Here is a 13069-nt window from a genome sequence, read left to right as displayed (position 1 = left end):
ATGGACCGCAGGGACCTGAGCGACGAGGAGCGCCTGGCGCGCCACATGAAAGAATTCACCACGCCGCCCAAGACGCCGGCCGAGAAGGACGACGAGATGGACGATCTCAAGGGCGTCATCGACGACACGATCCGTGGCATGAAGCAGATCGCCATCAACCTGCTGTGCGTCGCGAGATTCCGCATCGCAGGTTGCCCCAAACCATCAATATTTCGCCTCGGCGCTCAACATGCGCCTTTGACCAGTCCTATACTCGAACTCGCGTCCATTCTGGAAATTCAAGATCCTCTCGCTATATCGAGTCCTCTCGCTTTATCGAGTCCTCTCGCTTTATCGAGTCCTCTCGCTTTATCGACATCATGTTTCGGTCGTCGACGTATTCCCGTAGTGGTCTGTCATCAACAGGAGTGGCAGCCACAGGACTTTCTGCGATACCATCAGCTCCTGAAATGGGGAATTGAAAGCCAGCAGAAGTTCGCTTCTGCTCTGCGAGTTCAGCAGCCTTCTTTGGCTCGGGAAGAGCTAATGAACGACACGTCGAGTTTGTCCACTTTGTGTAGAGCCACCTCTTCGTCCGCGGCCACTGGGTTCTCACGGTTCTGACCCATTGCCTGCTGGTTGAAGTCGCCAAAGGCTAAACCAGCAGTACCAGTAGATGGTGCTGGGGGAGGAGGCAACTCCGCGAATTGGCTCCGGTTTCCGATGTTCATGCCTCTTTTCTGGATCAAGCGCGCGTACTCTATGGTTCTTTGTGCGAACTCTGCGTAGTCGCTGGCCGTGAGATCCTCGATGAGTATAAGGATGTCGAACGCTGCTCGTTTCACAAGCCACACTGTAGGTTTTCCTTCTTCTTCGTTACAGCGCCTGCGTCGTGGATTGGAGTCAGGTGCTGGCGCGGACAACGCTGGCGGGCATCATAATAGTATTGCCCCCTAATTTTGCCAGGGTTCCACAAGGATATGTCCCTCTCTCGTTTCCTGCTTTTCTGTCCTTTCCATTCAGTCTGCTGATTCGAGAGGCGAGTACCGTGGCGGGAGTGAAGCGAGACGAAACAATGTGGTAGCGTGCTGTCCAGGGCTCGCTTTGCAAGCAGTGACCTTTGCAGCGAGGTGTTGTTGGACGTCAGGCGCCTGCACAACGCAGCCCTTGAGACAATATCCAGCAACCACGGCGCTCTTTGCGGCGTTCGAACGGTCTTTGCGTTGTTCGAGGGGTTAGACGGGCTAGATGATTCGGGGCAACAACGAGAGGAAGACCTCGAGATAGATGGCAACGGGGAGTATGAGTTCTCGCTGCCTCGAGACGCCACGAGTCGTTCTGCTCTTTGTGTTTCCCACTGAGGATAAGATGTATTCCAGGCCCTTGTAGAGCCACATTGTAGAGCACCACCGCGTACCAGGCAGGTCGTAGCAGCAGTTGCAATACCGCCTCGTGAAGAGAACCAGTCATAGATAGGGCCAATAGTGAGAGAGCATCGATGAAGCCTCCAGCGTGGAACAGAGAGTCTCTCTTCAAGACGCCTTCTGCATGTTATCTGTTGCATCTTCATCTTGTGTATCCGTGCTCTTGTGTATCCATTCCCTTGTGCATCCGTGCTCTTGTATATCCGTTCTCTTGTGCATTAGTTCTCTTATGTATCCGTACTCTTGTGTACCGTTCTCTTCTATGCCCGTTCATCTTGTGTGTCCATTCTCTTGTGTGTCCATTCTCTTGTGTGTCCATTCTCTTGTGTGTCCATTCTCTTGTGTGTCCATTCTCTTGTGTATTAGTTCTCTTGTGTATTAGTTCTCTTGTAAGCCCGTTCGTCCTATGGGTCCGTTCGTCCTATGGGTCCGTTCGTCTCGTAGGTCCGTTCGTCTCGTAGGTCCGTTCGTCTCGTAGGTCCGTTCGTCTCGTAGGTCCGTTCGTCTCGTAGGTCCGTTCGTCTTGTACATTTCCTCTTCAGTGGGCTTCAGGGAGCCTCCGCTATGAAGTGAAACCTCAAGGCTCAAGCGTTCCGCAAGACACAACTGTCAAAGTTAGCATGCGTGAGAAGAGCCAGCACGGAGAGGGCGAACCGATTCGTTGCAGAGGGGTTCAAGCTTGCGTGCGTTGTGGAGCCCTTTTCGAGCATCAGACACAAAAAGGTCCTGCGGTTCGTGGTATCAGGAAGCATTGTTGGACTCGACATTCCGGCAAACAGGTGGATGGTATCTGTCGAAGGACGTTTCAGCTTGGTCATCGGCATCTGAGTTGATATTGTACTTCAGTTGAGACATCGTCGCGTGCAATCAAGAATGTGCTGGAGTGTCTTCCTCTCCTGGCAGCTACCGAGTATCACAAATCTAGGACATTGTTAGCGAAACAGTCAGGAGAAAGGTTCCAGGCACTTACAACGGCCAGTGGCTATGGACCGTGTTGTCTCTCGCGTCTCTACGGCAGCCGGTCAAGCCAATCAAAGGACCGGAGAAATTCTTCCGGGGACTTCTGATTGGTTACTTCAGGCGGGTAGTGGTAGTGGTCGCTAATCAATGTCCCCGACAAAACTTGTCGGGGCCTTTAATTAGCTAACCTCCCCTAACCTGTATATCTAAGTACCTTCACACTCGGTCCGTGAATGCCGTCAAGTCCTTCTCCACGGAGTTTACTTCTTCTAGACCGGCCATTCGTCGTCTGTTGCTGTCGAGATTGGTCACCAAGGATGGGAAATGAAGGTCACCGAGGAGACAGACGTCGGGTGTTGCTGTATCCGAGGATGCGGCGGCAGAGAGAGAGAGAGACCTCCCTTGTTGATTTATAGACTGTCGAGCACCTTGCTGCACTCCCTTTGCTGGTTCTCATCCCCCGTCAAGGGCCCTAAGTATCGGCGAATCCCAGATGTCCATTCTATCGCTCTTCTTCAACGATTTTCTTGATTTCTCGACGTAATCGCGCGGCGACTCGCATGAAAGGTCGCTGCACTCTGCTACCCTATACCCGTCGAAGACGGCAAAGTAAAAGACCCGAGGATGCTAATGATGGTTGTTGTAGACGATGTGGATCGCTGGAAGAGATAGCCAGTGACCACCCAGATTGTTGGCGGCCATGGCAGAGACGGAGATCTCATGGTAGCGGATGAAGGGCCTTTCTAGATTGCACATCGAGGTGCGGTGTCCAGGGGAAAACACCATCACAAGGTCAAGGTCGCGCGCGACAAGAAGATAACGAGTGTATATATCATTGGTGGTAATAAACTAAAAAGAGAGCCGACCAATGTAAATGGCTTTCAGTTCATGTATGGAATTCGTCATGTCGTCACAGTCCACCAACCCATATGCCAACGTTCGCCTTACCCAGTGCTCCCGTGTGCGTAGGTAACCGCCTAGCGAAGACCTTGAAGCCGAGAAAAGTGACCACCGACGGACCAATGCAACCAATCCTACCGACCCTCCTTGCTTCGTCCGGAAGCGATTCATACCGGCGCCGTTTTCCATCTCTGGGCTCTGCCGTTGAACCCATGAACATCGACACGTTTCCCATCTCCCTCGCAGCTATGGCTGCCCCGGGTACTACCCCCGCGGAGGAGGCCATTGAGACAACTGACGGGTCAATTTAGATAACGGCCGGGTCCATTTTTCCCGCCGCAGGAGCGACTGCGTATGTGCGGCCACTTCAGCCCGTGCGACCAGTTCGTCCCATGAGGCCCCTGCAGCCAGTGCGGCCTCTACGGTGGTGTTCGGGAAGTGATCCTTCCACTTGCTCGGGTCTGTAACCACGTTCGCGGGATTCATGGGACCGGGTTCCGTGGTGAGGGTCTCAGGCACACGATGCAGCGGTGCTGGTGAAGCTTGGGCTTCTACTTTGATCGGGCCGGCGTTGTTGTTGGCGTGCTGATCATGGGCTGGCATCTCCTCCTTCACGGCTGGTATCTCGAGTTCGGCCTGGCGTTGCGCGGCCCTGAACGCCGCGAGGTGCTCTATCGCTAGATCGACGAAAGGTAGATTGTTCTCGCGGGCAAATGCTTCGTCAAACTGCCTGCATGACATCTGGGGCACCCAGCTGTACGAGCTAAAGGTTTCGTCAGCATACCTTGGTTGTGCGAAGTCGTAGCCACTGTAGAACGAAGGAGAATGAGAAAGTGGCAGCAATGAGACTCGGGGCAGCACCTACTCGAGCCGTTGTCCATCCTCATCGCTATACCAGAGCGCAGGTCTATTCTCCTTCAAGAATCTCTCCCGGGGAGTGCCATGTTCCGCCTCGCTTTCTTCTTGCGCATTCTCCTTATCCCACTCTTCGGCCTCGCGGATATGACCCTCGAGTAGGTCAGCCACACTCGGGTCAGTGTCGGGCCGGCAGATGCGTATGGCAAGCCAGCACTCATCGGGAGTCCAAAAACACAGGCATACGTAGCCCTCGCTGCGAAAGTCTTTTTCCTCGACAGGACGCAAGCCCGGCAGCTCGGGAGGAGGCCCCCAGAAGGCCTCCGAATCATCGCCGGTATCGGAAGTCTTCGTATCGTTGTCGTCCGCTCTCATGCGTTTGGACGGAATGTCCCCAGAGACTGTTGATTCTCGGCGCGTGTGTTTGGACGGAATGACCACGGAGACTGTAGATGTCTGGTTAGTGCGTTTGCCCGACAGATACGGCGCTTTACCTTTGTTCTTGCTGGCTCGCCCGTGCTTCATGGTGGACAAAGTGGCCTGGGTTGAAAATGTAAAGAAAATGCGGCGCAGAGTGAGCACGATCAGCAAAGGGAAGTGTATAAAAGAAACGGAGAATCAGAACAATCGCCAAGAAAGCGGGCATCAAGACCACCAGCAGCGTAGTGTGACGGTTGGGGGATCGCCTGCCCCACTGATTTCTGACTAGTCAAAGTAAGTTAGGCTAAGAGGGTTGAGAGAATGGGAGGGTTTTCAACAAAGGATAAACAAAGGCTTATCCAAAGCACGTGCCAGTGGCCGTTGATAGATCACATTAGGAGTCCGCTTGGGTTCCCACGAGCGAATGAGCCCTTGGACGGAAGGGGGCCACGTCACCAGCTCTACCAGTCGAAAGATGAGGCTGGGCGCTTGGAAGAGAGTCAGACACCTGTACAGGACCAGATGTGGACTGAAGGTACGACCCCGCAGCCCAATGTGGTTAAGAAGCACCGAACTCCGCCAAGAAAGTGCGGCAGCACGACTTGTCGCGAACCTAGCCCCTTGGCACTATCACGTGCCACTCTCCAGGGCCACTTGGAATATGTTCACACAACAGAACCTCAACCCTTTAGAGACGTACTGCAATTCAATCCAACTCATTGCCTGTTGAGGCTAGTCGCATCGATTAGATCTATGATCGTGATAAGCACATCCAGTCACGTCGCGAATCCTTGTCAAACGCGCTGTCCGCTGTGTGTGTGTGATGTCAAGTGTGTTGCTGTCCCAACCCTATGAGGAATGTTAGCCGAATAATTTCCCAACGCGGCACCCAACACACCCGCAGGTGCGCTGAATAGATCCCCTTGCCTGATGAAATCAAGTTGCATATTCCACTTCCACCCTCACTCGCCTTCTGTCCTCAGCCATCGTCATGTCATCCTCACAAGATCCTGTTCAGTTTGCCTCCCCAGCTGCTTCGCTCGCGCCAACTGAACCAGCCACATCCTTTACGGCCAGCACTGTCCCCGACGAACCCGAGACCGCTTCTCCCCAGGTTCGATGGGTCCTGGACTTCATGTACCCTTCAAAAGAAGGAGCGCAGTTTGTCGAATGCTACGTCTGTGAAGGGCCGAGGATGTCGCTTGAGCAGAGCCAGAACCGGAACCCTCCTGCACTCGTCATATTCAGCAACGCACACGTGCTGTTCACTGCACCGCCCCCGAATTACGCCTTTCGCGAGACATTTTTCCTCGTCGAGACGATACTGAGGGACTTTGGCAGGGACGGTTGGGGTGCCGTGAAGCCTGACAACATCAACAGCTCCCTGTGCAGTGTCGGTGTGCTTCTTGGGGTGAAGACGCACGCGCTCACGAAAGCCATGCGCAAGGCAGCTCGACAGATCACGAAGGGCTGTATGGACATTCCAGATGACGGAGAATGGGATTGCACCGCGGACGCTAAGGACCTTTGCGAGTGTCGAGGTTGCCTTGCACGTTATGGGAGGCAAACTGGTGCTGGCAGTAAACGACAGTTGGCGATCGATGAGGAGGAGGAGGATCGGATAGAAAATAGGACCATTATATTCAGGCGGGAGTAGTGCTTGAGTTACAGAGGAGGAGGAGGGTTCTGGCGTAAAGGCAAAGAGTGTTCCTATTTTATAGTATATCATTTGTATATCTAGTTCCTGACAATTAATTCCCGGCTTCCAGGAATATCAGTTACCCCTTTGTTGCCTCGTCGATCAACCCGGCTTCACCATCGGAGACAAGCGAGGATGACGACGAGGTCGAGGAGATCCCTAAACGACGGAAACGGCAGCATTGGACTCTCCAGACCTCCGTCGCCGAAAAGGAGTAGGGTCATCAGACTGCGGAAACACGGGCTTTAAGAGGATGAGGATGAAGAAGCAGCTGGGGTCCTTCTTCATCTGTGATCTTTGGTAGATTCATTGAGATAGACAATCAAGTTAAGAACTGTGTGCTGCCTACCCTGCCCTTCCCAGCGCCGTATAAGTTGATGCACTTTGGCCTACAACCTCGTCCCATTTCACCAGATGCATCGCGCTGCTCATTGCTTTCCGGCATGCCCGGGCTCAACGTCTCTCTGTCGTGCCGAGGGATGGGGCGCAGGAATGATCAGTTCCCTGGACAAGAGGATGGCAGAGTAGTTATTACAAATTGATAGCTATCTTTACACGCCGCATGATTGTGCATGCATCTGAGTATGTGACCCTTTAGGGGCGATGACGAAGGCCTTGAACTCAAGTGGTGGCCGACATCTGGGCCCTCGAGGGTATCTCTCATTCCATCATGCAGTCAGAATGGTTGACCTTCCACAGGTACCCATTTCTTCTTGTCCTGCGCAGCCTCCATTGTCATCTCTTCCTGTCGAGGGCCAGACGACATGTCCACCATCTCCACTCTCGTGGTCTGCGAGACCTTTATCACACCCGGCTCTATGTCCTCAGCATCCTGATCCCCAGGATCGTGCCCGCAACACAAGGAGGTCCGCCACCACCTGGCGAAACGCTGCCAGGGTGATGGGGCCTTCTGTTCAGAAGGCAACGGCCTGTGTATCACGAAGGTGGCTAGAGGCCTAATGCTGGATCCAACGAGGATCTCATCCTCCTCCTGTCCCGCGGTTACGGACGTTGTCCCAGGTTCTTCCGACCCGCCGGCGTCCTTCATATACTTGGCCGGCTTGACCGTCGAACCGGATGATGAGCTCGAGCGGCTCAAAGGTTGCGGCCGGCCGGTAGGGGTGTGTCGGGATGGGGGGTTGTATTCCTGATTTTGCCCGTCGTCCACCTCGGGCCGTAGGTCCAGCCAGCTGTCATCGACCGGTCTGAATATTGTCGACCTGGAGCCCGACTGTAAGCGCTGTAGAGAGTTGCGAGTACTGTATGATGATTCCGCGTCGTCGTCGCCAAACGCTTCGTCTGCGACTTCATCGAGAATTCTCCATATATCCGACATGCGGGTTGTCTGCAGGTCGACCGGGCTGGGTCTCCTTATAACCGGCTCAATAGTTTCCGGTATCGTGTCGTCGTCGCCAAGCACTTCGTTTGCGACTTCATCGAGAATTCTGCATAAATCCGACATGCTGGTTGTCTGCAGGTCGATCGGGCTGGGTCTCCTTATATCCGGCTCAATAGTTTCCGGTATCATGTTGGCGTCGGCCCAGGTCGGCCGCATTTCGCCAGAAGTCTGGAGCAGCTGCTTCGCCTCATTTACTCCCCGTTGATGTGCCTCAACGAAAGGGGCCGGAAGTTCCCTCCTACCAGACCTGACAGGGAGATTGTTGACCTGACAGAAAAAGTCGAAATTGTTGGCCTGCGCTGTCATGATGAGGGAGGATGATTGATGAGGAAGTATGATTGATGAGGAGGAGGATTGATGAGGAAGGATGATTGATGAGGAGGATTGATGATGGCAGTGCGAAGAGAAGCGGCGGGCGCCCGCGCGAGATCATAATCGCATACTTATACATGCTCCGGGACCTCGATCATGGGCTCATGGAGCGATACAAGCCCCTCCTCTTTCTGACGTCCCTATAGCTGATCGTTAGCTTGCGCCCTCGTGTTAATCCCGTTGCAGAGACTGGAAACTCCCTCCACCAGCACCGGGACCCCCCATCCGTCTCCCCTTTGACCGTCGCACTGGCTGATGCCCTGGGCTGTCACATTCGCTCACGCTTTGGATGATGCGTTGAGTGCGGTGTCGAATGCTGTCTTGGTTGTGCCGGATTGCTAGCGGCAATCCTGTTGGCTGTTTTATGTGGATCTGCGGGCTTCGAATTGGCGATCACACCCGCTAAGGTCTTGGCCATCACACTCGCTACCGCTTTGGACGCGACGCTAAGTGATGTTTTGGCTGCGATGGGCTAGCCGGCCAGCGACAGTGCGCCACCACGTGCCAGCAAGCAGCACTTTTCAGGGTTTCTAGCCCACCCACCAGCCGCACTCTCTTGCGGATTTGTTCTGTGCGACGATGGGAAATCATGCGGCTAGTCTTCCTGATAGGGTTAGGACAGCAGGAATGTCCAGCTTTGTACTCTGGCACCTCAGGTTCGACATATTGGTGGGACGCAATCTCCACCTAACCTGTCTCTCGCAGTGGACTGTGCAAGCCGGTGACCTGTCTCATTTACGCTTGAAATGGAATAGCATAATGCTGTTCAGGAGAGCCGGGAGATGTTGCATAAGTTATGCTATCAAAAGCTCTGCCGTTGGAACTTCTTGAGTAGCTTGTTCAGAACCTCTTCTTCCTCGGTCGAGACATCAGACCCAAGAGCACGGCAAAGGAAAAAGATGGTCTGTTCCTCGATGGACACACCGTCCTGCTCAACCACTTCGTAGTATGTGTCCACGCCGTAATCCGCCTCATGACGCTCCGGTGTGCTATCCCGGTCACCCCCCCTGACAACAAGCACCTGGTGGCACTCCGGAAACTGCCAGCGACAGCAAACCATTCCTCGTTGCAGGGGAGTTTTTCCCGCTAGCTCATTTCCTCGTTGCAGCGGAGTTTTGTGATCCAGTGTCAGTGACGGATCTAAGTATCTTGCCGCTTTCGGCTGGGTGGGACTGATCAGCGTGAAGCCTTTCGCAACGACCGCCCCGGAAAAGTGCTGCTTCAGTCTAAATGGGAAATTCTGGCCGGTGTGGAAATCATCGTAGAAGTCAGCCAAGTCGTGGTAAATCACCTGGTTGCCCCGTTTCCGGTGCATCCTAGTGACCCGTAGAAGTGATCCGCCGAAACCAGGCTTTCCGTCGCGCCTCTGAAACACGTCTTTACCAGCGAGATTGAAGACGGTCGGACGATGGTGAGTTGGAAGCGGTGGGTCAGGCGGCGCAGGTGGTTCATCCTGGGGAGGGGGAAGCTGTCAACGGTCAGCGCCTATAGAATAGCAGACGAAGAAAGTTTACCGGGTTCCGTCTCGAAGCCTTTGCTTCCTGCTGTCTCTCGACTTCCGGGTCCCACCTCAAACTCTTTTTGACCATCCTGCTAAGGCTGCTAAGGCGATCGAGCGCACCCTAGTTGCAGTACGGAAGGAAGTAAGAGCTCCGTAGAAAAAGCCTCCCAGGAATTGTAGATCCTTTTATCAATGTCCTGCTCTTCAGTGACGCTCGACTCTCCAGTTCCTCAGACCAAAAACTACCGCTTCCAGGTGTTGCTGCACACCATGACGGAACAGACAAAACATCGTCTCCCAACGTGGCGCCGATACTTGCTTGCCACGTCAACCACGCCCTGCTTTGACAAGCGGGCTGGCTGTATGGCTTCCAGGGAGTGTGACGAAAAGCGACCAAGGAAAATTGATACATGCAAGTGGTGCGCCTAACCTGTGCGCTGAACTCGCGATTCACGATCGAGTGCGGCACGTGGTTCGCTACATCTAGCTGCATTAGCATGGGGCCATGGTCTTAGGTGCCGCAACGCGTGCCGCAACTCTGCAACCACTCGCTCTTCATCATGCACGCCCAGTCCAATCCTTGTTGGCTTTTTGACAGATCAAAGAAAGCAAAAAACAGGTTGACGAAACGATAGTTCGTTGGGGGTTGGGCCACCATGCTCCACCCACCTGGAAGCTACGAGAAGAGAGTAAGACATGGAAGGTCTTGGCTTGCCCTAAATCTCTTGCCCACACTGTTGCACATTCCACTTTCAGGAGACACCCATGCAGACACACCAGTCAGGACTCAAATTTCTCACCCCCTGCAGCCAGCTGAGCCACGGCATCCTTGTACCAGCCTCTCCATTCCTCTGACGCCATGGCTAACCTGGCATTTTCCTGGGAGCTGGTCGACCACGACATACGTATCCAACACAAACTGGCAACGACGGAAGTCGACATGACCTGGTCCGCCAAACCACCCCGATGCGAGTACATCGCCGAATCGAACGGCGAGGGCTTCCAGGTCTATTTTTTCGCGGGGCTTTCCATCGACATCGCAGAGGCACTCCTTGAGGAAATCTCGGGGGAACTGAACCCTACATTGCTGCGCTCGCTGGAACAACTGTCGAAAAAGGAGCCGCAGCTAGTCGTACGTGCGCTGATACGGTACCTCACGCCTCCGAAATTCCATTACATAAGGATCTTCTGCGTGGACCAAAGCTATAGGCGGCTTCCGAGAACTCACCTCGACAAACACGTCCCCTCTCCTAAAGTGGTCCTCTGCGATCCCGTGGGTGTACACACCAACTTCACGCCCGAGCACTTGCTGGAGTATGCCCACGCTTTTGCAACCGACTTGCAGATGGAGGAGGTAAACAGGCTGTACAATATCCAGTGGAAGGAAATGAGGAAGTTGCGAAATCGCCAGTCAACTTCCACAGCATCCCGCCCGACCAAAGAAGACCCCCGCAGAGACCGCTTACTTTGGGTAGCGGAGCATGGTCCAGTTTCACCCAAGATCCTCGACGATCTTGTCAGCCGTTTCGGGCCGAAGAAAACTTCCACAATCGAACCAGATGACCCCCTTCCTGACACAGCTCCTCCATTGTGAGCGGTATGGGGACCAGAAGTCCAGAGGTGTTTGTGGCGTGGGTCTTTACACTCTGTCTTACATTATTGAGGGATCATGGAGGGATCATGGAGGGGATGGAGGGATCATGGAGGGAGGGATGACGGGAGTGACCCGGCCAGCGCAGAACGGTGGCGCTCATCACTTTGAGCTTTAGTGCACCATGGGGACGGGGAGGTCTGAAAGTGCCGATCCCTATGCTGTACCTAGTCGATGAATCCGAGAATTGTACTACTTGACCTTTCCCGCAAAGTCTTCAGGCCGCCCGCCGATGCCAACGTGTGGAGGTATGGCGGCACGATATACTCGTCCAGAATTCGAGCTACCACACTTCCCCGGCGCCACAACGCCTAGGTGCATATACCAAGACGCAGTGTCCGCTTGGCAAGCAAGGAAGCCAATCAACCCGCCCAGGATCGTTTGAGCTCTCAAAACTTGACAGGTCCCCTTGAAGCAGACCTCTGCCAGCATGCGGAAATTGCAAGAGAGGGCGGGAAACAACAGAATAGCCCAAAAGAAAGGATCTTCCATGAGCATCACCTTGAATTCCGCCGATATTTTCTTCAGAAACCCAAATCTCCCATCAGAGTTCTTTTCTCTTCAAGCTCTTCAACTGTGATTTTTCTTCGCTCAGAGCAACCCATCCCGCATCGTCATGGCGGAGCATCTCGCGCTGTGGCAGAAATTCTACGATACAGACGCCAAAGGGCGTCCGGTCAACGCCGAGTTTCTCGGAAGATTCGGGGCGGAGCCCGTCAGGCTCGTTTTTTGCAAAGATGAACCGTCAGCGGATGAGATCGCCCTCGCCCCAGACGGGGCAACATCTATATATTTCACCAGACAGACACTCAACTGGGACGGGCATCTAGATTTCGACAAGCGTGTCATCGTGTTTGGCACTCGCGAGTATCGACGGTGCGGTTCGCGCATCAGCCAGCCCTGGAGCGAGGAGATGAAGCCGGAGCAATCGTGCCTCCCCATTGACCTCGCGGTGCTTCATGACCCGGCCATATACCTCCACGCCGCGGCTACATTGTTCACTGACGTGACAGAGCATCAACTGGAAGCGATCAAAAGAGACATGAAGTCGCCGCCGCCCCAGTACGGTCCTGTCTCGGAACAGCAGGAAGATCCTACCCCGTTGACACTCACGCCACCGAACACACCGGCATTCGAAGACCTATTTATGCAGTCTTTGTCTCTCCAAGACAGTGCTGTGCCTTTAGCTGCGAGGGCGGAGGCCGTCAAGCTGCGCATGGTCACGAAAAAGCGGGCACGAAGGCAACGGTCTCGAGTTCCTCATCCGAGGAAAGCTACTTTGCGGTTGGCGAAAAGACGTCTCGCGCTCTCCGGGAGGGGGGTACTCGGGGCAACGAGCTTAGTTCGAGGCGGTCGAACATTTACGGTCCAGGAATCGGGCAGATGTACGGAGGAGTTGTAGTCATCTATGCTATATGTCAATCCGGTATACGGTTCGGTCGTCCGTGTCGTATGCGGTCATCGTCGCCGGTGGGACTATAGTGGTCATATGGTCGGTTGGGGCAACATCAGGGGTCGATGTCAAAAGCAGGCTGTGCTTGGTCCTTCACGCAGTGAAAGGGGGCATAGCATTTTTTTTTATCTACTTATCAGGCTCCGTAAAGCGGCTGCCTTCTATCAAACAGGAGGGCGAACTCATATCAAAATTTCCATTGACCGGTTGCCTTCTGTGCCTACGATGTAATTGACCCAGAGTATCTAGAAGTGTAGCGGCTGGGATTTACCGGTGGTTCGCTCACGTGGAGATGAGGCAAGACTGTGACGCGTGCGGTATAGATGATGACCTCATTCGAGGTGTTCGCGCCCAACTGACTGCCAAGGTAGTCGGGGAGGGTGAATGCGTTGGCTTAGAGACACGGCAACGGCCAACGCCCCCCCTCGCCCCCCCCCCCCCCCCTCCTCGCCCACC

The 13069-nt window shown here is 54.3% G+C and overlaps 7 protein-coding genes across 7 annotated transcripts; 4 read left to right on the top strand and 3 right to left on the bottom strand.

The window, feature by feature from the left end:
- Positions 1 to 603, top strand: AYO20_11585 (hypothetical protein; the record flags this gene model as incomplete). Its single annotated transcript, XM_022649831.1, has 1 exon — positions 1 to 603. One exon carries the CDS (start codon positions 1 to 3, stop codon positions 601 to 603), a length of 603 nt encoding a protein of 200 aa, XP_022494197.1.
- Positions 604 to 3527: 2924 nt separating this feature from the next.
- On the bottom strand, positions 3528 to 4643 carry AYO20_11584 (hypothetical protein; the record flags this gene model as incomplete). Its single annotated transcript, XM_022649830.1, has 2 exons — positions 3528 to 4071; positions 4129 to 4643. 2 exons carry the CDS (start codon positions 4641 to 4643, stop codon positions 3528 to 3530), a joined length of 1059 nt encoding a protein of 352 aa, XP_022494196.1.
- Positions 4644 to 5529: 886 nt separating this feature from the next.
- AYO20_11583 (hypothetical protein) lies at positions 5530 to 6455 on the top strand (the record flags this gene model as incomplete). Its single annotated transcript, XM_022649829.1, has 2 exons — positions 5530 to 6191; positions 6308 to 6455. The coding sequence occupies 2 exons, from the start codon at positions 5530 to 5532 to the stop codon at positions 6453 to 6455; spliced, it is 810 nt and encodes a 269-aa protein (XP_022494195.1).
- Positions 6456 to 6913: 458 nt separating this feature from the next.
- Positions 6914 to 7942, bottom strand: AYO20_11582 (hypothetical protein; the record flags this gene model as incomplete). Its single annotated transcript, XM_022649828.1, has 1 exon — positions 6914 to 7942. The coding sequence occupies one exon, from the start codon at positions 7940 to 7942 to the stop codon at positions 6914 to 6916; it is 1029 nt and encodes a 342-aa protein (XP_022494194.1).
- Positions 7943 to 8810: 868 nt separating this feature from the next.
- AYO20_11581 (hypothetical protein) lies at positions 8811 to 9597 on the bottom strand (the record flags this gene model as incomplete). Its single annotated transcript, XM_022649827.1, has 2 exons — positions 8811 to 9476; positions 9523 to 9597. The coding sequence occupies 2 exons, from the start codon at positions 9595 to 9597 to the stop codon at positions 8811 to 8813; spliced, it is 741 nt and encodes a 246-aa protein (XP_022494193.1).
- A 771-nt stretch (positions 9598 to 10368) lies between these two features.
- On the top strand, positions 10369 to 11103 carry AYO20_11580 (gibberellin 2-oxidase; the record flags this gene model as incomplete). Its single annotated transcript, XM_022649826.1, has 1 exon — positions 10369 to 11103. One exon carries the CDS (start codon positions 10369 to 10371, stop codon positions 11101 to 11103), a length of 735 nt encoding a protein of 244 aa, XP_022494192.1.
- A 673-nt stretch (positions 11104 to 11776) lies between these two features.
- Positions 11777 to 12562, top strand: AYO20_11579 (hypothetical protein; the record flags this gene model as incomplete). Its single annotated transcript, XM_022649825.1, has 1 exon — positions 11777 to 12562. The coding sequence occupies one exon, from the start codon at positions 11777 to 11779 to the stop codon at positions 12560 to 12562; it is 786 nt and encodes a 261-aa protein (XP_022494191.1).
- Positions 12563 to 13069: the final 507 nt, after the last annotated feature.

Source organism: Fonsecaea nubica, assembly GCF_001646965.1.
Source record: "Fonsecaea nubica strain CBS 269.64 chromosome Unknown Scaff168, whole genome shotgun sequence".
NCBI lineage: Eukaryota > Fungi > Ascomycota > Eurotiomycetes > Chaetothyriales > Herpotrichiellaceae > Fonsecaea > Fonsecaea nubica.
The sequence above is the reverse complement of the archived record's forward strand: the minus strand, read 5'-3'. Positions and strand labels throughout refer to the sequence as shown.